Source organism: Pogoniulus pusillus, chromosome 13, assembly GCF_015220805.1.
Source record: "Pogoniulus pusillus isolate bPogPus1 chromosome 13, bPogPus1.pri, whole genome shotgun sequence".
Lineage (NCBI taxonomy): Eukaryota > Metazoa > Chordata > Aves > Piciformes > Lybiidae > Pogoniulus > Pogoniulus pusillus.
Genome location: NC_087276.1, coordinates 20,970,889 through 20,994,638, shown reverse-complemented (window position 1 = coordinate 20,994,638; position 23,750 = coordinate 20,970,889). Strand labels below are relative to the sequence as shown.

At 49.1% G+C, this 23,750-nt stretch overlaps 1 protein-coding gene across 4 annotated transcripts in view; it reads right to left on the bottom strand.

The window, feature by feature from the left end:
* Positions 1 to 17,913, bottom strand: part of MGRN1 (mahogunin ring finger 1) — a 56,710-nt gene extending 38,797 nt beyond the window's left edge. For all 4 annotated transcript variants that reach the window (XM_064153416.1, XM_064153417.1, XM_064153418.1 and 1 more), the window contains exons 1-3: positions 17,738 to 17,913; positions 9,044 to 9,162; positions 5,754 to 5,842 (exon numbers count right to left, since the gene is read on the bottom strand). In XM_064153416.1, coding sequence (XP_064009486.1) covers positions 5,754 to 5,842; positions 9,044 to 9,162; positions 17,738 to 17,825 — 296 coding nt within the window. In that variant the 5' untranslated portion in view covers positions 17,826 to 17,913. The remainder of the gene's footprint in view (positions 1 to 5,753; positions 5,843 to 9,043; positions 9,163 to 17,737) is intronic.
* Positions 17,914 to 23,750: the final 5,837 nt, after the last annotated feature.

Below are 23,750 nucleotides of genomic sequence, written 5' to 3'. Positions count from 1 at the left end.
GCAGAAGCATCTTCAACTAGATCAGGTTTCTCAGAGCTCCAAACAACCTGACCTGGAACGTTTCCAGGGATGGGGCATCTACCACCTCTCTAGGCAACCCAGGCCAGGGTCTCACCACCTCAGTATAAAAATTAGCTTCCTTATATCTAGCCTTAAATCTACCCTCTTTTACAGAATCACAGACCAGTGAGGGTTGAAAGGGACCTCTGGGGATCAGCTGGTCCAACTCCCATGCTAAAGCAAGGTCACCCACAGCAGCTTGCTCAGGATCACAATGTCCATGCAAGTTTGGAAGCTCTCCAAAGAAAGAGACTCCACAATCTCTCTCTCAGCAGCCTGTTCCAGGGCTCCAGCACCCTCACACCAAACAAGTTTTTCCTTATGTTTAGGTGGGAATTCCTGGGTTCCGGTTTGTGTTAATTGCACTATCACTGGGCCCCACTGAAAAGAGTCTGGCCCCATCTTCTTGACACTCACCCTTTAGATACTCCACAAATTGATAAGATCACTGATAAGATGGTTTCAAATCAAGACCTTACCCTTGGTCCTGTCACAATAGGAGCTGCTAAGACGTCTGTTCACATCTTTCTGTTTAGCCCCTTTAAGTACTGAAAGAACCCAATACAACCTACCGCGAAGATCTCCCCTACTTTGAAGCACAACGTGACAGACAGAAGGGAGGAGACTCATTGGCAGAGCAGAAGCAGATTCTCACCCGCAAATTCCCATCCCACTGTAACCCCAGGACTGCAAGCACCACCCTTAGCTCAGGCACTGAGTAGGACTGGTGAGTGCAAGCAGGCTGCCTTTGGGAGGTGCATAGCCTCACTTGTCTATCACAGTGTTACCTTAACTGCCAGGGTGCCTGGGTTAAAGCCAGCATCTAAACCATTCAGGAAAAGCTTGGCTCTAACTTCACACCATCAGTTGGCCTCTTCCTTCATGAAAGAGCCTCGATGAATACACTGCAGTGTGGAAAACACTCAGGAATGGGCTCGGCAAACCTCCATAATTCAAGCTAAAAATGTCAAGGGGAATCCTTATTTACTGAGTACACTGGGATGCAGTAACTGCTGCCTAATTAAGAGGGTTCCACTACATTGAACAAGAATGGAATGTTCAGTTTCAGTATTTCAATACAGAAGGTGTAAAACAAAACTTAAGAGCAGTATAATCAAATACCTCACACACATCCTAATGGAATCCTAATGAATCACTACAGCATACACTTGCATTCTTCTCTGAAGGACTTTAAGAGCTCCAAACAAGACTAGGCCAGAGCAGCAATTCAAACTAGAATCCACCCAAAATGTTAGTATAAAAAAAGACAGATCCCAGGAACTGAGAGCCTGGACATTTACAGCAGCCTGCATACAACATCCTGGATGGGATTTTCACACAAGCTGGTTGTAGTCAAAGAATAAAATCATGGCACTTGAAGACTGTAAACAAGAAACACCTTAGTCAGCAGGGCAGGTTTGCCTGAAAACACAGGGGTAGTACCAACATTCTGTGCTGGACTGACCCAAAACCACAAATGGCAACCATCTGCTCACACAAGTGAGCTGCGTGTGGGCAACACACAGAGCACAGCTTCTGCAAATTGTCCCTCACTGCATAGCCTTCCACTGATCCAAGGTCAGCAGGCTGATATCCTTGCCACTTCTAGAACTAGGCTTGAGAAAAACCATTATCCCTTCCTGACAAGCGCTGATGTGAAGGCTACTTCACAGATCTATACTCACTGCATATACAGGTAGGTATTAAAACAGAGATGCTTGGTACATACATGAGTTACAGGTGGCAACACCAATCTAAGTACCTCTGGCAGCCCCAAGTAACAGGGTGGGAGACCTGGGCTGGGAGCAGATCACACAAAAGCAACCTATCATTAGTAAAACCATTGCATGTTTTGTCTCCTCAGTGAAGTCACACAAAGCACAGGGGTTCCCAGATCACCCTTCTGCTCCCAGCTCCGTCCCTGCACCTCACTGTCAGGAGTCAGAAATGTGCTTCCAATCTTTCAAGAAGAAAAGGAGTTAAACCCAGAACAGAATAGAGCTGTTGCTCTGGGAAACCACTGAAGGGCCACTACCAACTGCAGTGCCTGGAGAAAAGGTTTCTGGAGGATGTATCTGCTGGGAGACTTAAAGCCCTGCCTGCCTGGAACAGCATCACTGGAGAAGAGAGTGAGGGATACGTACCAAAGGGATACAGTCACAGCAAGGCACTATACACAGCTTGCAGTTGCAACATACCTGGTGCTGGAGGTTAAGAAAACCATCTGCCACAAAGTAAGGAGCTCAGATGAGAAAGGACTGCAGAACCAGCTATGGCAGCTGATGGATAGATCAAAGAACAAGCAAGGACAGTGGTGGTAGAGGCTTTGAGAGATAGAGACACCTCATGTTCCACCCTAAGGTGCAGGAATGGGCTGTAACTTCAAGGAAATAACAAGACAAAGGGACATTCCTTTGCGTTCCGTGGCAGACAAGGAGGTGGTTCAGGAGTGCTTCAGGTGGTTCACAAGCTCTTCTGTCTCCACCTGCACTTGAAGTTTACAGCGTACATTTAAGTAAAGCACTACAGACAGTGCAGGTATGAGGTGGCCACAGATGCATGCAGAGATTTCTAAAGCAGTGACATAGCCTTCGTGACCATGGGGATGGAGCAGAAGAGACTGACCACCGTTGAGAACAAAGAGCTGATCCAACTTTAGGATGAAAAAGGCAAAACAGGATGACCAAGGAATCTGAGGCCACCTGGTCTGACATCCCTTCAGGATAAAACAATGGAAATGCTGGAACCTTTTGTTTGTCTGTTAAAGAATTAAAAGACAAAAACATAATGAAGAGCAGCCATGATAATTTTGTAGAAACAGGCTGAGTTGAACCCAGTTTCATCCCTTGAGGAGACTGAAACGTTTGACTAACAACTTAGTAGACACACAGGACAAATCGCTATTGCTCGACTCAGTACTGTGAAATGAGCAATACAACAGTGTTAGAGCAGGCCTGAAATGAAGGTGACACCTCTGTCAGCATTTGCTTTCCTGTTCAGGGTTCTGCAGGGATCTGCACACAGTTTAACACTACCCAGGGCTGCAGAGCAAGCAGTTCCAGCACCTTCACCATCACCATCTCCACCCTGGGATGAACAGCTCCGTGGATCGAGGTTAGACACTGTCATAGGATGCAACTTCTCCATGAAAAACATTGCCTCATGAGGTGATCTTCCTCCTGCTTTCAAGGTAAGACTAAGCAGCCAATACCAGCCCATCAGGTACTTCAGCTCTCAAATACAACTACTGCAGCACCAAAACAGGGACACAAGACAGACATGAGCCAATCTTTTTCTCTTAGTGTTTTACAGCAAAACTGATGCTACCTTTCTCTGAGGTTCACCAAGTCTCATCCTGCTAGAAATAAAGCACTCACACAAGATGTCAGACTCAGGACTTCAACACCAATAATCCACAGATTTACTGTTTCTCCTCAGAGCTGCTGTAGATAGCCAGGATTTAGCAAAGCTCAGAATTTTGTCTGGTCAGTGCTAGGCAGGAAGCCCAGAGTGGACATTTCCTCCTATTCCAAATTTTGGATCAACGTTGTCTTCACAGGTGAACAATGAACTGTCAACTCAATACAAGGAAAAGGAAGAAGCTTGTGAGGACTTTACCATCAGAACCTACTTTACACCTAAACACTCGGCTCAATAGCATTTTATTTGGTGGAGGAGGTGATAAATTAAGCTTCCCTAGTTCTGGAAAAAATGTGAAAGCCTTAACCACTGGTTGTGAATAAGCCAAGCTTGAGAGGGCACAAAGTGTCCTTACATGTAGAGAGGGAGGGAAAAAAAGCCTCTATTCCAGAATAGTAGAGAAGCACAAGACAGAATGTGCCCTTGGAGAGCAGCAATTAAAACCTCATTTGGGGTCTACATCAGTACAAAATTACACAGAGTAACGCTGGTGGTGGTGTTGCCAGCACTAACACAGCAGCAGCAGCAGCACAAAGCCTGTGAGAGAGCTCACGAGGCAGAGAAAGAACTGATGGCACCAGGAATTAGATGCAAACCACTGTCAAGATGCACAGACACCTCTTTTCAAATAGTCCAGAGCTGTAGCTCTGCTTGTGGAGACAGGACCTGCAACTAGAGAAAGCAGAATGACAGAAGTACACACACAAAACCCTAACAAGTCTTCCACTCACAGCAAGACCTCTCCCAGTGGAAAAGCCACTTCCTATTTGGCTTCTGAGGGATATTATGCTGTTCAGTTTACAATGGATGCCTGCAAGGAGAACAAAATACCCTTTCCACAGCAAGTGTGACAGGAAAGCAAGACTTTTGCCTAGAGAAGTACTTCACCTTTTAGCTGAAAAAAACAATCAGCATTCAGAGCAATTTACCAATGGCTGCTTATCCACAAATTCTTCCCTCTTTTCCTGCTCAATCAGCTTGAAAATCACAGGTATTGCTCATTTAAAAGCAAAATAAAACCAAACCAAGAACAAAACAAACAAAATACAAACACACACAAATCCAAGCAAACAAATTTTGGATTTCACAGAAAAACAAACTGGGTTGTGTGGTTAGGACACAAATTACTCAGGTTACGCCACGCTCTCAGAACCACCTTGGCTGAGAGCTGAAGCTGGCCCCCAGCCAGTCCTCCTGCCCTGCGCCTGAAATGCACAGTTCAGAGCAACTCCAGGATCTCTGAGAAATGCTCTGCCTGGACATCTGCCCAGTGGCTCAGACCAAAACAAAGCACTGAATGCTGGGCCCCTGTACTTCAGCCATCTGTTTTAAAGAGGGCAGCTGCAGGCCAAAGTGTTGGCTAGTGTGTTTAATCCAGCTAGTGGTAGTTTAGATGCCAGTGTAGAGCAGTTATAGGTAACAGATTTCTGATTATCCAGATCTCCTTCCACCCTGCATGGGACACAAGCCATCTAAACAAATAGATAACACTAGGACCAATCTTTGTCTTGGCAGCAGAAGAAACCTGAGGAAGTTTCACTCAAGATCATTCAGCCTTCTTAGCCTGTGACTTGCACCAGAATCAGCTGCTTTCTGGCTTCTCCTTGCACAAGAATGCAGAAAGGAATCTGTCTGCATGGTTTATTGACCTGACTAATATCTTCCATTCGTGTTAATGATTTCATATTTTTGTTTATCACTCTGGCCTGTCCTGTAGAGACACTGCATATTGCTGTGTCTAGAGATATTGCTAAGTCTAGAGATAAGAAGCATAAAAACCACATAAAAGCTCTGATCACAAGGAAATAATAGAACCATTTCAGTTGGCAAAGAGCTTTAAGATCACTGACTCCAACCTTTATCTAAATCCACCAAGTCTGTTGCTAAACCATGTCCCTCAGCACCACATCTCTGCCTCTTTGAAACACTTCCAGGGATGGGGATTCAACCATCTCCCTGGGCAGGCTGTTTCAGTGGCAGAGAACCCTTTCAGTGAAGAAGTTTCTTCTAATACCCAACCTAAACCTCCCTTGGTGCAACTTGAGGCCATTTGCTCTCATCCTATCACTTGTTACTAGGGAGAAGAGATCAACCCCTACCTGGCTCCAACCTTCTTTGAGTTGTAGAAAGCAAAAAGCAACACAGAAACCTCTGGACATACCTAGCAAGAAGGATGTAGAACCCAGCTGTTTCTCCAAAACTTTAGCATATGCAGTGTGGCTCTGGACATCACAGATCACTGGGCTGAATAAATGAAAGTTTTATCCAAGTACCTGACAAGACGGAGAGAGTCTTTGCGGATATTCACCAAACTTCTCAGTGTCTTCACTGGCTCATGTGGAGCTGGAGTTACATATGGAAACTGAAATACAAAAGCAAATAATTCTCCTGTTATTATACTGTAAAAGGTAGCAGCATGTTACCTGCCATACAGTTTACCCAAAGCAAGAATCACCTACTTCTAAGGATACTCAGTACAACAGCCATAAAGAACACTAAGAGAAAATTCTATTTACAGATAAATCAAGCATGTTTCAGGGTGAAAATCCTGCTCAGCAGGATAGCTCATTTTGGGAGTACATGCTTTAAGAAAGGGCATTTTCACAAGCTGTTTTTCTGCACCCTGAATTCTCAGTTTGGAAAGCCTTGCTGTCATGAGCCTTTCTTTCCATTAAAGAAACCACCTCCAGCTTGAGCAAAAGAAATGCAGCTCTTTCATGTGTGTTACAGCATGCAAACAGTGACTTGACTGCTAATCAGCCTGCTGAAACCCTGGATTACTAGAGGAAACTCTTTTTTACTCTGAAACAATGGGGCAAATGTTCTGGAAAACACAAGGAGACAGGGATAGGGGGCCTCATTCTACTCTCCAGTCAAGAAACCTTCTCTCATAGATTGGCCCTTAAATAAAGGGATAAAGTTTCAAAATGGATTTCTCCTTACTGGTCACAGAATCCCCAGCAGGAAATGCAAAAAAACCTGCTTGCTATGGTGAACACAACCTGTACTGCTGCAGACCTGCCTGCTGGATCTTCATCTGCTCAGCAAAGCCTGATCTACTCACACAGTTGCTGACTTTGAAAGGTGCTCAGAGTGGAGATACAGCCATGCTCCAAGTAACAGCAACAGCACAACACAACACAGAGAGCTACAGAACAGGCTTTGAGGCAGAAGGGGTACTCTGAACATACCCAAAACAGTGTCACCACACAGCCTCTTTAGAGTTGGGATCCCTCACACACACATGCTGCTCTGTGCTCAAGTGGTTTTTGCCTTGAAGATTAATCGGAGCTGCCAAAGGGCATTAACTTTACATAGGCAAAATATATACCACGACAACCTCCCTCTCTTAAACCTATTTGGCAAACATCCCACTGTGTTAGCAGCACTCTCACCCACCCCTCTGAAGAAGTGATGAAATTCAGTGCTGGGATGTCTGCAAGGAAACCCAAGCTGAGACATGCAGGCAATTTAACTCTGCCAGGTTAGTCCCTACAGCCACAGGCATAGGAGATGCTTAGTTAACAGTTGTGTCTTCTGCTTCATTTGGAGCAGCGTGCAGCTGATAGCCACAGAGCAAAGGAGAATCCACTGCCCTGCAGAGGTTCCCTGTGCAGATATGGTGTAGAGTATGTGGTCAGCATCCTCCTGTGCATTGCACTGTTATATCCAGAACAATTTCCATCTAAAGTCTCACTTTCCTCATTGTGTTGCTCGTCAAGCCCTTTCTGCTGGAATGAGGGCTTTCCAGACACTCCCTTGTCCTACCCTGCAGAGTCCTGTTAAGTAACTGTGGTGCTGAGAAGACCAACAGGCAGCTCAGAAAGCAGAATGTCCTTGTCACTGCTCCAAATCAAACACTGAGTCATCTTGCCTCAGTTTCCCCCACTTACAAAACATGAGTGATCCTGAACTGCTTCTGAGGGTGAATTAACAATAGTCACAGCTTTTATGAGGATGACAACCACATCAATTTTTCATTTCCAGGTTTTGAAGCTGCAGAAACAACTAGGAAAATAGCTGGCAAAGCAAACAGTTCTTCTCCATTTCCTCTGCAGCACTTTGAAACCATCTCTAAATGGGTCCTATGCTGTTATCTTTTGATTCTTTGTAAGCAGTTTTGAGATGGAAGAGAAATCCAAACCATAACACTTGCACAAAATTCCCTCACAGCAGTGCTATACCCTGGTCACAACAAAAGAAGAAACCAATCACTCAAGCAGGTAGCTTTTCATAGTCTCAGGAAACACCCAGAAAGAACTCCTTGTTCCAGTTGGGAAAATTTAAGGAGAGACTTTCCGGGCAGCCTATCTAATTTAAAAAGCAAACAAAAATCACCAAGTATCAAGACCTGTCTCAACACTGAGCAGTCAGACCTCTCCTTTACACAGAAAACCATGTGCTGAACAGTGGCTGGAATCCATCCTAGGTGTCCAGGAGCCCTGTAAAGTTAAGGCTCTGCAAGTGGACCTGCTTCCCAAAGGAAGAGAGAAGTGGGGCTGTTTAGTCTGGAGAAGAGAAGGCTGAGGTGGGATCTTATTAATATCTATAAACATCTGAGGAGTGAGGAGCAAGACAAAGATGTCAGGGCTCTTTTCAGTGGGGCCCAGTAATGGGATAAGAAACATCAGGTGTATGTAAGCTAGAACACAACAGGTTCCACCTCAACACAAGCAGAAACTTCTCTACTGTGAAGGTGATGGAGCACTGGATCAGGCTGCCCAGAGAATCACAGAATCAACCAGGTTGGGAGAGACCTCCAAGATCATACAGGCCAACCTAGCACCCAGCCCTAGCCAATCAATTAGACTATGGCACTAAGTGCCTCATCCAATCTTTTCTCGAACACCTCCAGGGACAGCAACTCCACCACCTCCCTGGGCAGCCCATTCCAATGCCAATCACTCTCTCTGCCAACAACTTCCTCCTAACATCCAGCCTAGACCTCCCCCAGCACAACTTGAGACTGCATCCCCTTGTTCTGTTGCTGGTTGCTTGGGAGAAGAGACCAACCCCCAGCTGGCTACAGCCTCCCTTCAAGTAATTGTAGACAGTAATGAGATCACCCTCAAGCCTCCTCTTCTCCAGGCTAAAAGGTTGTGAAGTCTCTTTCTCTGGACACTTTCAAACCTTCCTGGATGTGCTCCTGTATGACCTGCCACAGGTGATCCTGCTTTGGCAGGGGAGTTGGAATGGATGATCTCTGGAGGTCACTTCCAACCCCTAACATTCTATGATTCTCCTCTCTGTGACATGCTTTACATTCACTCAGGCAGGCAGGCAGAATTAGCCCCAATATTTGCACTCCTGAGTCCCTGTCCTTCACTCACTACTTCTTCCTTCTGTTCTCTGTGAAAATAACCCTAGAAGGTGAACATTGCTTCTTTGAGAAACTCTACATCTCAACAGCTATGACAGTTGGCAGGCTGGAGGAATGTACTTGCAACCCAGACTGGCATGACACTCCCCAAGCAGCAAGGGTCTCTGGTATCTGTTCTGTCCTACTCTACACAAAGATGCAGAAAACAAAAGGGTACAAAACAGACAGCAAACAGGAACTTGCCTGAACAGGTCTGTTCCCGAGGAAGTTTAAATCCATGTTCTCGCCAAAAAGGTAGCCCTCGGGGTGAGGGGTGTCGAACTTCTCACCTCCCATAAAGAAGTGACTTGCAAAGTAGTTTCCTAGGACAAAAAAAAAAAAAAAACAGCATAAGGGAATAAAAAACTAACTCTAAACAAGTGCCTCCCTGAGACCAGCTGGTCTGTGCAGTTTTGAATTCAGCACTATAAAAGAACATAGACTCAGACAGCAAGGCACAGAAATACTTACTGGTTCACTCCTTCCCTGGACCACTGATGGCCACTGCCAACGGTAGAAGCAGGAAAGGGGGAAAACCAAACCAGAATAAATCCTTACAGTGGAGATAATTCCATTTTAACTTGTTTTCCAGAGAAGGTATAGAGAGCAGTAAGTCAGCTCTTTCCAATATTGCTCAATTTTGATGGATTCCTCCTCTCTTCTCCACATTCCAGTGTAGAGTCCCACAAACACCATAGATCTGCTTAGAAAAGAAAGAGGCTTCCTCATCTGCAAAGCCCTGCATGGCAGATGTGTTCCTGCTGAGCAAAGTCTGCCTTTCATCTCCTCTTTCATCACCAAGCTCCAGGGTGAGCGCCATACAAAACCCTTACTGTTCTAGAGACTATATCCCTGGATGCTGAATGTCATTATTAACAGAGAGAGTTCTAAATGCAGAAACATGGATGTCTGGAGGAGATACACCCTGGGCCTGACCCAACTGAACTTCAGCTCTGAAAGCTTCACCACAGAGTTGTTTTATCCTTCTGTATGGTGAGGCACTACAATAACAACGTCAGGAGATGATGCATGACAGAGGTCAGTGAGATTCTGGAACACTGCGTTAACTGCAACCAAAGCAATTCACGTGTGTGAGAGCATCACAAATGCCACCTCCTCCTAGAAAGACACTCTCAAGTATGAACTTCACTGAGTTACAATTTCAGAGAACTAAGTATCAGGAGAATTATGGCTCCACCCAAGCCATTTCCCTTGAAGTTTCAGAGTGGGGGCTTTTCATGCGTGTGATGAAAGGACTGAGTCAAAGCCATATTTGCTTCCCTAGAAGCAATGCACAGACAGCATAAAATTTGTTTTAAAATGAGTCATTACTGAAGCAGTAACATCTGAATGGTTATGGAGGCATTATGGAAGGCTTTGCAATCCCTCCAGCTAGAAGCAAGCATGATTTACTCTGAAATGGAAGGGTTTTCCTGAATGGTTCTGGTTTTTCCATTAAGGCTTTTTTCCTTTATGCTTCAAGAACGGCTCTTCATTCTCTGCACAGATGGCAGAGCTTTAATGATGATGGCAGTGCTCAGCTATTGCTCAGCTTACAAGCATCCTTCTTTCCAGATATAACACTCAGCTCTACCACAGGTCCACAGAAGCAGCAAAACAAAATGTAAGTGCTCCAAATGACAAGCAACCTTCGCCCATAAGCTAATTTGCTTATAACCTCCAAGCACAGTAAGCTTGATACAGCCTCTCCAACTCCAACACTCTGTGGTGGTTTATGCTTACACTAAGGTTCAGAAAAGCATGACCAACACTGGGCTTTGCATTCCAGGTGCATGGAGCAGGATTGTGGGTTTGGAGTCTTTTAACTAACAGTGAAGACAACCCTCGTGCAGTAGCACAGCAGCTGATTATCTGAGATCAGTCACACGGCTGCCTTGCATCTCATGGACAAAACATACTGGGCCTTGACTCAGCTCTGTGGATCTGTACTCCACAAATTCAGAGCAGGGATTTTTTTCAGAAGTCCTGCATCCCACATGGACTGCTCACCATCAGTGAAATGCCACGGCTCTGAGCACCAGCTGCCAGGCAACCTTTCACAGCATCCCAGCACAGTGAGGGTTGGAAGGGCCCTCTGGATATCACCTAGTCCAATCCCCCTGCTAAAGCAGGCTCACCTAAATCAGGTTGCACAGGAACACATCCAGGTGGGTTTTGAAATTCACCAGAGAAAGACTCCACAACCTCTGGTCCAGTGTTCCAGCACCCTCACAGCAAAGAAATCGTTCCTTATGTTTAAGTGAAACTTCCTGGGTTCCAGTTTGTGCCTGTTGCCCCTTGTCCTTGTCACTGGGCACCACTGAAAAGAGCCCTGCTGCATCCCCTTGACTGCCCTCTTCTAGCTATTGATCAGCATTGAGAAGATGCCCTCTCAGGCTGCTCTTCTCCAGGCCAAACAGCCCCAGGTCTCAGTCCCTCCTCATACAACAGATGCTCCAGGCCCCTCAGCATTTCTCTGATCCTGTTGGACTCTCTCCAGCAGTTGTCTGTCTCTCTTGAACTGGGAAGCCCAGAACTGGACACTTTGGGATGAACAAGCACACCTGGAACAACGCTGAGCATAACTACCATGTTCAAGGCACCTGCTATGCTGTCTTTGCTTCATTAAGAACTATTTTAGAGATCTCTTAACAAATTGTTAGAGTTTCTCACAAACACACACTATCCTCTGCACCAGCACTGATCTAACTGGAAAGCACAGCTTTCAATTCCACATTCAGGCTGAAGGCTCCCTTCATCTTCCTGCCAAGTGAGGCACCTTCTGTAAGGCGAAGGAGAGTAGTTTTCACCCAGAGGCACCTCCTTCAGAAACAAACAAAAAGCACAGATAGTGCCAGTCACAAAGAGCACGAGGAAAATGACCTTGAGGATGTCAGAGGAGAATACACCAGTGTGCAGAGCACTCCTTGGGTTCTGCCAGCGCTGCTATAGAGAGGCTGCCACACAGGGAAGGTCTCAACAGCCAACCCAGCAAACAAGGATGGAAGCAAACTGTCCTCACGTATTTGTAACACAGCAGCTAAAAATAAAAGATATTCTGCTGGAAGCTTTCAGAAACCAGTTGCTACAACAACACATGAAGTTCAAAGCTCTCAAGGTAAGACCAGAGTCTTGTACTATTCCTCTCAACCACTGTCACAAGCAGCTCAAGAGTTTTCCCACATTGGAGACAAAATACTATAAGAAAAAACTAAGACAACTAAAAAATCACTAGAAGGAAAAAATCAGATATCCTCTTTGCTGGTCACTGTGATGTCCACAAATCCAGCACAAGACTAAGCAGGGGTTTGCGTCCTTAAAAGGCCTGTAGATATGTTCAATGCATTAAAATCCTGTTGCAGCTCTACCTTTAGGTTGTATTTCCAAGTCCATTACAAGGACAGTGTTAGGCTTTTGGCCAGACCACCATGTCTCTTAAACCCTGTTCCTGCATGTCCCCTCAACCTATAAACCAACCTTGACCCACCTTACATAGATGTTGCAAGGCCAGGTCTACCCAGAGCTCCATAGCTACAGACACAAGAGGCATGCCAAGCACCATCCTCTTTGGCAGGCAAAGTCAAAAAAAGTCTTTGGGTTGACCATCTATGAACTGTTACAAACAGAGACCCTTCACTAAAATGCAGCATCAAGGGAAGAATCATACACAGCCAGCATCCTCTCTTGGAGCAGCAACAGTGTGCTCAGCAGGACTAGGGTGAGGATCATCACCTTGGACGGGGTACTGGTGAGACTGGGTTCAGTTTTGGGCCACTCACTCCAAGAAGGACATTGAAGGGCTGGAGCAGGGTCAGAGAAGGGAAATGAAGCTGGTGAAGGGTCTGGAGAAAAGGGCTGGTGAGGAATAGCTGAGGGAACTGCAGTTGTTCAGCGTGGAGAAAAGGAGGCTGAGGGGAGACCTTCTGGCTCTCCCTGAAAGGAGGTTGGAGCCAGGTGGGAGTTGGTCTCTTCTCCCAAGGAACAAGTGACAAGAGGAAATGGCCTCAAGTTGCACTAGGGAAGGTTTTTCCCCAAAAGGATGGTCAAGGCCTAGAACAAGCTGCCCAGGGCCGTGGTGGAGTCCTCGTTCCTGAAGGGATTTAAAGACTATGCAGACATGATGCTAAGGGACATGGTGGTGGGCTTGGCAATGCTGGGTTAAAAATTGGATTTTATGACCTGAAGGTCTTTTCCAACCTTCATGATTTTGTGATTCTACGAAATAATCAGGGATAGAATCTGAGAAAAAAGTCAGAGGAAAGAAAAACTGCGGCTTCAGATCCTCAGAGTAAATCAGCACAAAACACAGAAGAGCATTAGATAAAAGAGAGTACAGATGTGTGACACTATTAAAGTAGATGAAGGACAAGCAATGGTTGGAAGAGAAAATGTTGAAGTGAACAGCTTTACAGTGGCTGGAAAAACAACACTGGGACACCCAGAAAGACCAAGTCTGACTCATTAGTTTGTCTCACAAAAAACAAACCGGAACTCAAGGCTTCTCCAAGGCATCAAGTGACAAAATAACATCATTCACATTTAGTCCAACCCAGTGGACGTAATTACTTCTAAGTAAGCCCAATGCAGTGTCCTAATGCCATGACCAAACAAACCCAGCATATGGATGTGATGCATGAGTGCCATGCTGGCAGGGGACACAATCCCAGGAACAAAGAGCCAACATCACAACTGTAGCTCCATCAGAACAAGAGCTGTGTCATACAGTGTTCATTAACAGAAAGTAATTGGATGCCATTAGGACTGATGGTGAAGTGATAGAAATTGAGTCATTTTTAATTACTCAACCAGACACTCACCACCACAGCCTGCCAAAGGATGGACTGAGAGCATAGTCCTAGACACAGCCTGAGCCTGAACCAGCACCATGGCTGCATGAGGCCATCTTGCCTCCCTCATCACTCATCCCTGCTGGGCCACCAAAAGCAGTTATGTGGCAAACAGGAATGTGGCTCTGAGCTGAGTTAAATATAATCCACAAACAAACAAGTAACAAAAGCAACCCTGTGAGTGCTTCAGTCTGGTGCCCACAAGTAGCTGGGGAGAAGGCAGGAACGGAATGCTCTGGTCAATAGCAGAGGGTGGTGACTATCACCAACAGGGCTGGGCTGAAACCCCTGCAGAACTACAGCAGCAGTAAGGGAGACAACCACTCCATTGTGCTTTGCAGAGCAGGTGAGGAACAAAAGCTCAGTGTGAAATACAAGAACGTATATCTGCCTTGACGCTGTCACAGTACACATGGCTTGAGAGCTGAGAACGAGGTGATGGATTGGGTACAACTCTGGGTACTCTTCTCTCGAAAATTGCTCTTCCTTTGATTAAAGCATCATTTCTCAAACAACAAAGCAGCTCGGTTTCAGAGAGAAGTAATCTGCCTCTTTTTTTTTTTTCCCTTCAAAAAACGTCCAGGGAAATCTTTCAAGAGCCTAGTCCAGAGGAGAGAAGCCATCTCAAGGGCATGTGCTCCCTGCCCTGCTCGGCACTGCAAATGAGCTCATTGGAATAAGACAGGAGCTGACGAAGGAGCTGCAGAAAACACTGGTGCGTTGCTCACTGGTTGCTAAAGCAATAGGGGCATCGTAAGACTGCATGCAACAACACAGCTTGCTGGACTGCTTCAAGCACAGAAGCACACCGATGGTCATGACTGTTCCTTGCAAAGACCCATTTTTAGCCCCTTTCATGGGGGCACCAATCCTGCAGTGCAAGGTGGGTCCTTCTCCAGCCTTGCTCCAGCTGGTGAGGCATCTGCAACACCAGCAGGTCCCCAGAATGCAAGCAAGAAAAGGTACTAGCAAAGAGAGATCAGAGAAGGGAATCAGGTGTCAGCTTACAGCATTTCGGCAGTCTCAGCCCCCCACATGCAGGAGGGGAAATGCAGATGATCCATACCCAGAGCCCTGCAGGAATAAGCAGGGCATTCCCAGTAGATTTTTAACTATGAACTAAACATCAGTTGCAACAAACCATCTGTGGATGCTTCATTAGGGACTCTGGCATATAAAGACTAAGGTGGATTCCACAGCAACCTGCTCAGTCCCTGTCAGTGAGCCAGCAATCACCACATCAAAAGTCAATCATGAGAACTGAATATTCACCACTGCATTTGTGGCCAGTGGTGACTTCACAAAGGCTGTCACTGAGTAGGACCAGGCAAAGTAATCAAGTCCCTTTTCACTGACAAACTGCTGAAATTGCATTCAGAACACTTGCACTTTGCTTTTATTTCCTCACATAACATATCTCTCTTGTGAGGTAGTGTATTTGCTCCAGAAGGTAAACCTGCATTCTTCAAATCAATGCTGAGAAGGGGCAACAGCTGCCAAGAGCCACAGCAGCTTGTCCAGACACTTGCAGTGAGTCAAGATCTGCTTAAGCTGGAGACTGGGAGGGAAAGAATCTAAAAGGTGATGGACAGCCCTCAGTGCTGCATAAGACTCCAGTGGATGGGTGACCTCAGGGGACACTCCCTAACCACATCTCCCAGCCTTTCGGGGCAATCTCTGAGCAGCCAAGAGACTGCCTGTGTGCCAAGCTAACACTCCAGTGCACACATCCAAACAGCTAACACAGATAATGGAAAATGGGCTTCTCCCAGGAAGGCAGGAGCAGTACAGGACTCACAGGGACAGCATCAAGTTGGAAATAATTAGGAATCATTTAGCCCAAGAACTTTCTGTACTACTTCCACTGCACTTCCTGAAATCAAATAAAACCACATACACTCACTTCCACTCATCTTCACTGTCAGCTGTTCTACCATCAATCTTTCCAGCCCTACGACAAACACACTCAGGATTGTAGGACCAGAAGAAGCAACATCCTTCTAAGCATGCTCCACCTGAAGAAGGAAGGAGGGGTTGCCATCCTAGCAGCCCTTACTGTCCTGATGTTTAATAACCACCTTTCAGTCTCCAACATTGAAGTATTCGTGACCTCTTCTTCTGCCTAGAATGATATTGAGCTCGAACAGCTCTTTTCCCTTCCTTAAGTCAAAATGATCCCTGTTAGATAAACCTGAAGAAGGCAGAGAAAGGTCTATCCCAAAGCAACTATGGTTTAAAAAACATCACAAGTATAACAGAAAATAGCAAGCATCTAATTGTATCCAAAACCTTTAAGGAAATGCCAATATTTTCCTTTAATCAGCTGCCTGAAGGGACTAGCTCTTCAGTTTTACAAGGGAGGTACCAGGTAAAGAACAGAAGAACAGTCTTTGGCAACATACTGGTCAACAGTCCCCTCCCAGGGTATGTGTGAACATACAAACTCAACCCCATGTGTGGTATGGTAGTTACCTTGCTGAGCATGCTGGCTGAAACATACCACAGCTAAATTCTGCTCCAGGTAATTATAACAGTAGAGAAACAACAAGATGAAGGTTTGAAAGAAGCAGTTTAATGTTCATTGCATATGGTGGTTATAATTAATCCAATCCCTATCTAAAATCCTATCTAAGCATCAGCAGAAATCAGGTGCAACCTCTAGGCAGTAAGAAAACTGACAGTACAATCCATAGAACCATTGCTACAGCTTAGGAGGCATCTCACATCCTCACTGGAAAAGCCCTCCAACCACTCAAGGGACATGCAGAACCCTGCTGTAACCTAATAGTGACATTTACCTTTCCCAGCAGTCCAGGAAACTAGATCCTCTCTAAAAAAACAGGTTTTCTAAGAGAACTAACAAAGATGACGATTTTTCTCTGGAAAAGTCTCCCCCTTCCACCTCCTCCCCACCACCCTTCCTGCTGAAGGTCAACCTGCAACAAGACAAGATGCAATGATGGCAGGATCTATTTGAGAAGACCTTGTGTCCCCTCCAAACAAAATGAGACCAAGCTCCCTCCATCAGAGAGCCCTGAGGATGTCACAACCAGCAAGTCATTAGGCACAGGCAGAACTCATGTCTGAACAAAAAGGCTACGTTGTACCTGTACTTGAGTGAGGGAACCCAAACTGCAGCTCTGCAAACTCTTTACCCTGCCTGGAAAAGCGCCAGCAGAACAGAAACTTAGAAGGGACGCTGCACAGAAAAGAGCATCTGGATTTCCCTGATGACTTGGTTTGTGAGAATAAACAAAACTCTTTAAACAAGTTAAACCAGGCCAATCTCAACAGCCCAAGACAAGGTGAGTCACCAGCTCATCCCAACTTTACAGAAGTGGCACTGCTGACAACACTCTGAGTTGTCAGAACATTTCCCTTTGGAAGACAAACGTGCAGGTAGGCCATGTCAGTCCAACAGCTCCTAGCTGGGAACCACTGCCATTTTAAGGAGTTAAAGAAGGTTGTCATGGGAGAATTTTTCCATCCTACTTTCCACCAGATGAGGTTTCCCTTCCGCATCCCCACAAAACACCATCATCGCTTCTTCTTTACCAGCAGGAGATGTCCCGCTTGCCACACACTCACGACTTGCTGCATTCACGTTTCCAGAACCAAGAAGCAAAGCCCTGCTCACCTTCCGGGACCAGTCCGCAACGACTGAGCTGGGTGGCCGTGGTAACTGACAGAGGAACGGACCAGCGCCTTGAGCGTCAGCTTCCGGACATACATCCTCCTGCACCCTGACACTTAAGCCAAACAGGGCACCGAGACGGTTTTCTGCTATTGATCTGGTCCAAGAAGGCACCTCCATCGGCTCTCTACACCAGGGAGGCTCCGAGGCCGGGCAAGCAGGGCCCGAACAGAGCCAAAGCCCGGCCGATGACAGGCGCTCCTTCAGCCCCTTCCCCCGAGGAGCCCACGGCCCATTCGCACCCCGCTACGCCGGTCCCCCTCGGAGCACGCCAGTGAACAGCGGGCCCGGCCGAGGCCCGTCCTCGTCCCCCTCCCCCGCCCCCGCCGCTGAGGGGAGCGGCCCCGCGGCCCTCACCGGACTTAGGCGGGTAGCGGTAGGCTGAGTTGGCCTGGATGTCGATGTCCTCCACGCCCGCGATACGCCGGCTGAGCAGGGAGCCCATGGCGGCAGGGCGGGCGGGCCGGGGGACGCAGCAGAGCGCGGCTGCAGCAGCGGCGAGCGGCCCGCACCGGCACCCACGGCGGCGGCGGCGCGGGGCACGCCGGGAAAGCGAGTCCGGCCGCCCCGCGACTGCAGCTCCCGGCAAGCACCGCGGCGGCGGCGACCGACCGGGGCGGGGGAGGGAGGGGAGGGGGCTCTGCCGGCGACGGAGCCTGACAGGCGGGGGCGGGACCGAGCCCCGGCACCGGGAGAGGGCGGCGGGCGCGGGCATGGGGCTGCTCCCTGCTAAGCGGTGGGGGGGGCACCCTGAATTGGTAGGGAACACTGTACCGGGAGGGAGCAGCCTGCACCGGCAAGGAGCACTCTGCACGAGGCTGATGACCGAGGATGCCCAAGGGATGTGCACGGAGGATATTCAGGGACACACTTTGGGTGGGGAAGTCCTTAGGAGCTGACACAGGGATGCCCAGGGACATCTTCTCCACAGGAGATATGCCCAGGGGCACACGATGCACAGGGAGGGTGCACAGGGGCATACTCTGCACAGGAGATATGCCCAGGGGCACACGATGCACAGGGAGGGTGCACAGGGGCATACTCTGCACAGGGATGCTCAGAAGGCATGCCCAAGGACATCTGCAAAAAGATGCACCTTGCAAAAGGTGCAAAGGCAAAGCAGGGAGAAGGAATTCCACGGAGGGTGCCTGGCCAGGCTGTTTTGTTTAGTCCAGGCAACGATTAACCCGTTGGTAGCTGTTCTGCAGGGAAGCTTCGTACAGCAACACTGAAATCGTGCCCACCAGCCTCTTTTCCCATGCTGGTGGAGATTGAGATGTGGCACTCTGGCAGGGCTGGTCCATGCAGGGATAGAGGTTGGCGGGGGGGGTGGGAGGGGAAACCTGCAGACCATCTGGGGTAGCCATGCAAATCCTGGGTAGTTTGGCATGGGGATTTTGTTATCTGAGTCAGTTCTCAGCTCCTGGCTCCAAGGCTCACTACTAGCAGGAGAGAAACACAACTGGTCTCGTCAGCTGCAGGCATGTGTGATGTCTATATAGGGAAACCTCTCTTGGCAGATAGTCACAAGGTCACAGGATGTTAGGAGTTGGAAATGACCTCTGGAGATTTTCCAAGTCCAACTCCCCTGCCAGAGGACTACATAATCTAGTGCAGGCCACACAGGAATGCATACAGACAGGAAAGTGAACAGAGATGTCTGAGGTTCACACATCAGAGCAGAGAATAACTGAGGGCTGTCTTGCACACATAACACAACAGCCAGGAAGATGGCTTGAAAGAGGAAGCACAAAAGAGCCCCCACCAATGTCCCAACACTAAGTCCTACCCCTTCTGGCCCCAAGACCTTGCAACGACTCAGGGAAGAGTGGAGGCATCTTCCTGCACACATGCTACAGACAGGCCCATGCTGCAAAAGACTCAAATCTCCATCGGTGGGAGCTGGAGATCCCCAGCAGACATGAGGGAGCTGAGGTGGAACATCCAAAATCTCTTAAATTGCCCTCAGGAGTAGAGGACTGGCAAGCAAAGAGGGCTGGGGCACAGGGAGTCAGGACATGGCAGAGAGCTGAGCCTGCCAGCACAGGAGGGTTTTGTGACAGTGAGTGGGCAGTGGGTGGAATTTGCTGGTTTAAAACAGACTAAAACACAGGCAGCAGGAGCAGGCAAACAAACCTCCTGAGAAACATGTTCCTGGCTAGGTATTGCCCTGACAGTTGCTGTGGCCACCCTGAACATAGCCGCTCTGGATTGGTGAGGCCATTAGGGGCATGGGCTGCAGCAGGAAGAGGTACTAGGAGTGAGGGCAAAGCAGGACTGGACCTTGCTTTACTTTGTCCTGTGCTGCATAGTGCTGGGAGCAACAGAGGAAAGGCAGGGAACAAGCCATAGCCACATCCTGCTGGCAAACCATGAGAGCTGGCGTCCTGAACCCAGCACAGGGAAGAACTGGGCTGTGCCATGGCAATATAGGTTCTTGGGCACTGCCTGCTGTGTCCCTGTGGTGGTTTGGCTCTGGTTTGGTCTCACCTGGAGCTGTGGTGCCTCTTGCTCAACCAGCCTCTCCATGCAAGAGTTTCTTGTGACAGAAACTGCACCAAAAGGGAGGAATGAAGTCTGCTGACCAGCAAGCAGTACCCGGCTCTGTGTGCTGTCCCAGAACACATCCTGGCTGCTCCCTGCCTGCACAGGCAGCTCCCAGACACTCCTCGGCGCTTGGAACAAGCACTTGGACAGCGTCCTGGCAGCAGCATTGGGCTGATGTTAACAGTTCGTGTGCCACCAGCAACCCCAAACCGAGCAGTGTGAACCCATGGCTTCACCCTGCACACCGGCAGCTAAGGTGGGGCTCGGCGCAGGAGCAAACCCCGCACAGCAAGGGTCAGCAGCTCCATCTGCCCATGATGTGCCAAGAATCAGTTGCCAGCCATCTGGCTGTGAGCACGGGGGCAAAGCAGAGCCATGTTCACACCAGGCAAGAGGGCAAGGAAGAGAATCAGCACAAGGACAGAAGGCACAGGGGGCTCCTGATCCTTTTCCTCCTGCAACCTGGGCACCTGCCCTTCTCCTGCCCAAGGTGATGCCCAGGCTCTGTCCCTTCTTGGCAGGCAACTGACCCAAAGCTGTTTCTTGATCTTTTTTGGGGACAAAAGCAGCCACCTTACCCCTGCAGCTGCCTGTGCTGTTCACCAGGAGCTTAGTGCCATATGGGATAAGCAAAGAAGCCAGCAGCTGGGGGTTTGGCAAGCAGCAGGGCCCTGGCACTGCCGAGCATCGGGGCCACTGTGGGAGGTTTTTGTTCGTGCAAAACCTCCACCAGTAAGAAGGTCCCTCCCGGGTCGCGCAGCTCTCCAGAGCCTGGAGGAAGCAGTCGGCCCCTCGAGGAGGTTATTGTCATCTGGGAGGGCAGGGGCCTTTGCTGGAGAATAACTCCCTCGGGGCCCTGCTCGGTAAGACGTCTGTGAAAGACAACTACAATAGCAGCAGCAGCATGCCAGGGACCGGCTCAGCCCTTCTGCTCCAAACTCCAGGGCCCAAAGCGAGTGGCAGAGCTGAAGGGCAGCACCTCCAGTGGACCACAGCTCCTTCATCCGCCCAGCCCAGGAGACACTGGTGCTGGCACACACAAAAGCAGGATATTGCACCACTCGTCTCTGCTGTCCCTCACAGAAGCCACTGCCAGCAACTTGGGCAAAGGAAAATGAGTGACTCAAGGCTGGAGCTACTGCCAGCGGTGGGGCAGGGGCCAGTGTTAGGTGCAAGAAGTGGTGATAGCCCCACAAACCCTGTCAGTGTCTCCAGGCATGGGGTTTGCACCTTCACCTCTGGTCTCCCTGAGACTATTGTCTTTCAGTGTGGTCCTGCCAGCCCTGCGCCCTGCCTGCACCATGCTGAGGATGGAGAGGGAGGAAGGCCACAAAGATGGGAGGCCCTCTCTAACACTCCCACAAGGTACAGGGGAGCCTGAGACCCCAGGTGCCATTGTTGTGCAGAGTGAGTGCAACCAAGCTAGGGAGGATCAGGGCAAAACTGGGTCAGGACTTCTGCCCACAGGACCTTGCAGAGCCCCAAGAGTGATGAGGAGGCCTCAGCTCCAGCACTGCCTCCCAGCTTTTTCCTAGACAAAAACCATCCAGGAAAAGGAGGGCCTGGAGCCATTCTCCAGTACAACCCAGAGAAGAACAGCAGGATAGATCATTAAGCAGAGTCCACCTCCTCTGCCAACTCCTGGGACTCCCTATTCCTCCACTGCATGCTTGCCATCACCCAGGGTCATGTCACAATGTTCCAGACCCATCTGACATCCACTACATCACTCCTTCCTGCAAAACATGGATTAAAAAGGGGTTCTGAAGCTGTACTGCAGTTACCAGAGCAAATCCCTGGGGAGAACAATTCAACAAGGCTTCAGCCTGGTGACAAGACAGGCAGATCAGAACAACACCTGCCCTCCTGCTGCCACACACAGTTCTTCAGCTACCACAAACTGCCCTTCAGGAGTCTCCTTGGACATTTTGCCAGGAAGGCAGCAATGAGCATACTCATGTAAACAAGGAATTATGTTTGCCTGCAAACCTTCTACTTACCAGAGCAGCTCATCCAAAGTCCAGCTGCTCAGGGGTTTATTACCCAGCGAAGCAAGTTGTTTTGTCTCAGTTGTTCCTACCCCACTGCTGTCATTTGCTTTCTTTGTCAGGTACATGTAGAATAACAAGGTTCAGAAGCCCTGGAGACCACACGTAGCATTATTCCTCACTGGAAGGAGTGGGAAGCCCATGAACTTTGCCTCTTTAAACACTGCCCTTCTCCAAAGGGCTTACAGCCCTCCCCAAAAGCCTCACTTGGCCAGAGCCAGCCCTTCTCCCTTCAAACATCAAGCTGCAAGGTTTCTAAAAAGCATCTGTTTCTCTCAGATTAAAATAATCCTTATGGAGATTTGCTATTCCAGCTGTACTTACACCTTGCTGGCTGCCAGACCACTTCCCTCTTTGGGTTGTCTTGACCTTGTAAACCAGACTGGTCACCTCTTGATGCGTCCTGTTGCCACCACTGTACAGTTGCGCTCTCACTTTGATTTATGCAGCGACATACATAGAAGGTGGAGAGAAACTCCTTGGCCCTGGCATCTTCCAAGGCCTGGAGTACTTTGTGCTGTTACCAAAGCAGATGTGAAAGCTTCTTAACCAGCTTTGGACAATACTGGGGCAACTTGTGTTCAAGCAGCAGATTGCAAACCCCTCAGGTCAAACGCATGACCTGCCTGAGCTTCATCCGCTAATCCTCACGGCTCAGAAATATCTGCAGCCATGTGTGAAATGATGCTGGCCAGGGTCAGAAGCGCTGCTCAACAAATTGCTTGCAGCAAGGCTAAGCCCAGACACGAATTGCAGGAAAGAGAACAGAATCACTCAGAAAAGGAGGTGGAGGCTTGGAGGCCTTCACAAGACTTACACAGAGCCAGCAGATCCCTTCATCTCACCCTGTTTTTCCCCTTATTACCCCCGGCCACTCAACGGCATGTCCCTGCCTGCTTATCGCTTCCTCGTACTTAGCAACACCACTGTGGTCCCCTCCAGGCATTACAGCGGGGACCTGCAGCACCTGCCTGGCTGCCTGATTTCACCTGCCATGGCAATGCCCTGCGCTCAACAGATCCTTTCATGTTGCCAGGAGCCCCTCATGCCTTCCAGAACCTTCCCCTGCTGCCACCTCTCATTTTACACCTTGGAAACCATGTCAGTGGGGCAGTAACATACAAGTTATGCAAGTAGGCCTGCAGAAGGGCACAAACACCCCACCACCACCATTTATCGGCTCTGTCAAAGTGTCCCGGGCCAAGCCCGGGGCCTATAGGCCTTCACCTCAAGTCTCAGGACTGTGGCGGAGAGGGCATCAGCAGCAGCTCTGGCTTGAGGCAGCTGCAAGCCGAGGGGCCCTCGTCCTCAAAGGGTCGCACAGGCTGGCGGGCATCGCAGGGCCTGCAAGGACCTCCCACCCCGCCGTTGCCCAGCTAAAAGTTACCCGCGGGGCCAAAGGGCAACGGCAGCCCCGCCGCAACCGTTTCCCGCTCCCCCGCCCCCGCACGTCAACAGGAAACCGCATGCGGCCGACTGTAAACACCGCCCGCCGGCCCACGTGACCCGCCCGGGCCCGGCTTGCCCCCGCCGCCCTCTGATTGGGGGCAGCGGCGTTGTTGACCATATACGGTCAGGTACTGCCAAGGTCCGCACGGTGATTGGCCACCTGGAAACGTCACTCAGCGAACGCCGGTGCCCAGCTCCCGCTCCGCAAACAAAGCGGGCGCTGCCGGGAGTTCTAGTCCACGCACCGCGGAGGCGGCGTGGCGGAAGGGTGGGCGGGAACTACATCTCCCAGCGGCCCCCGCCGCGCCCCGCCCCTCCCCGCCTCT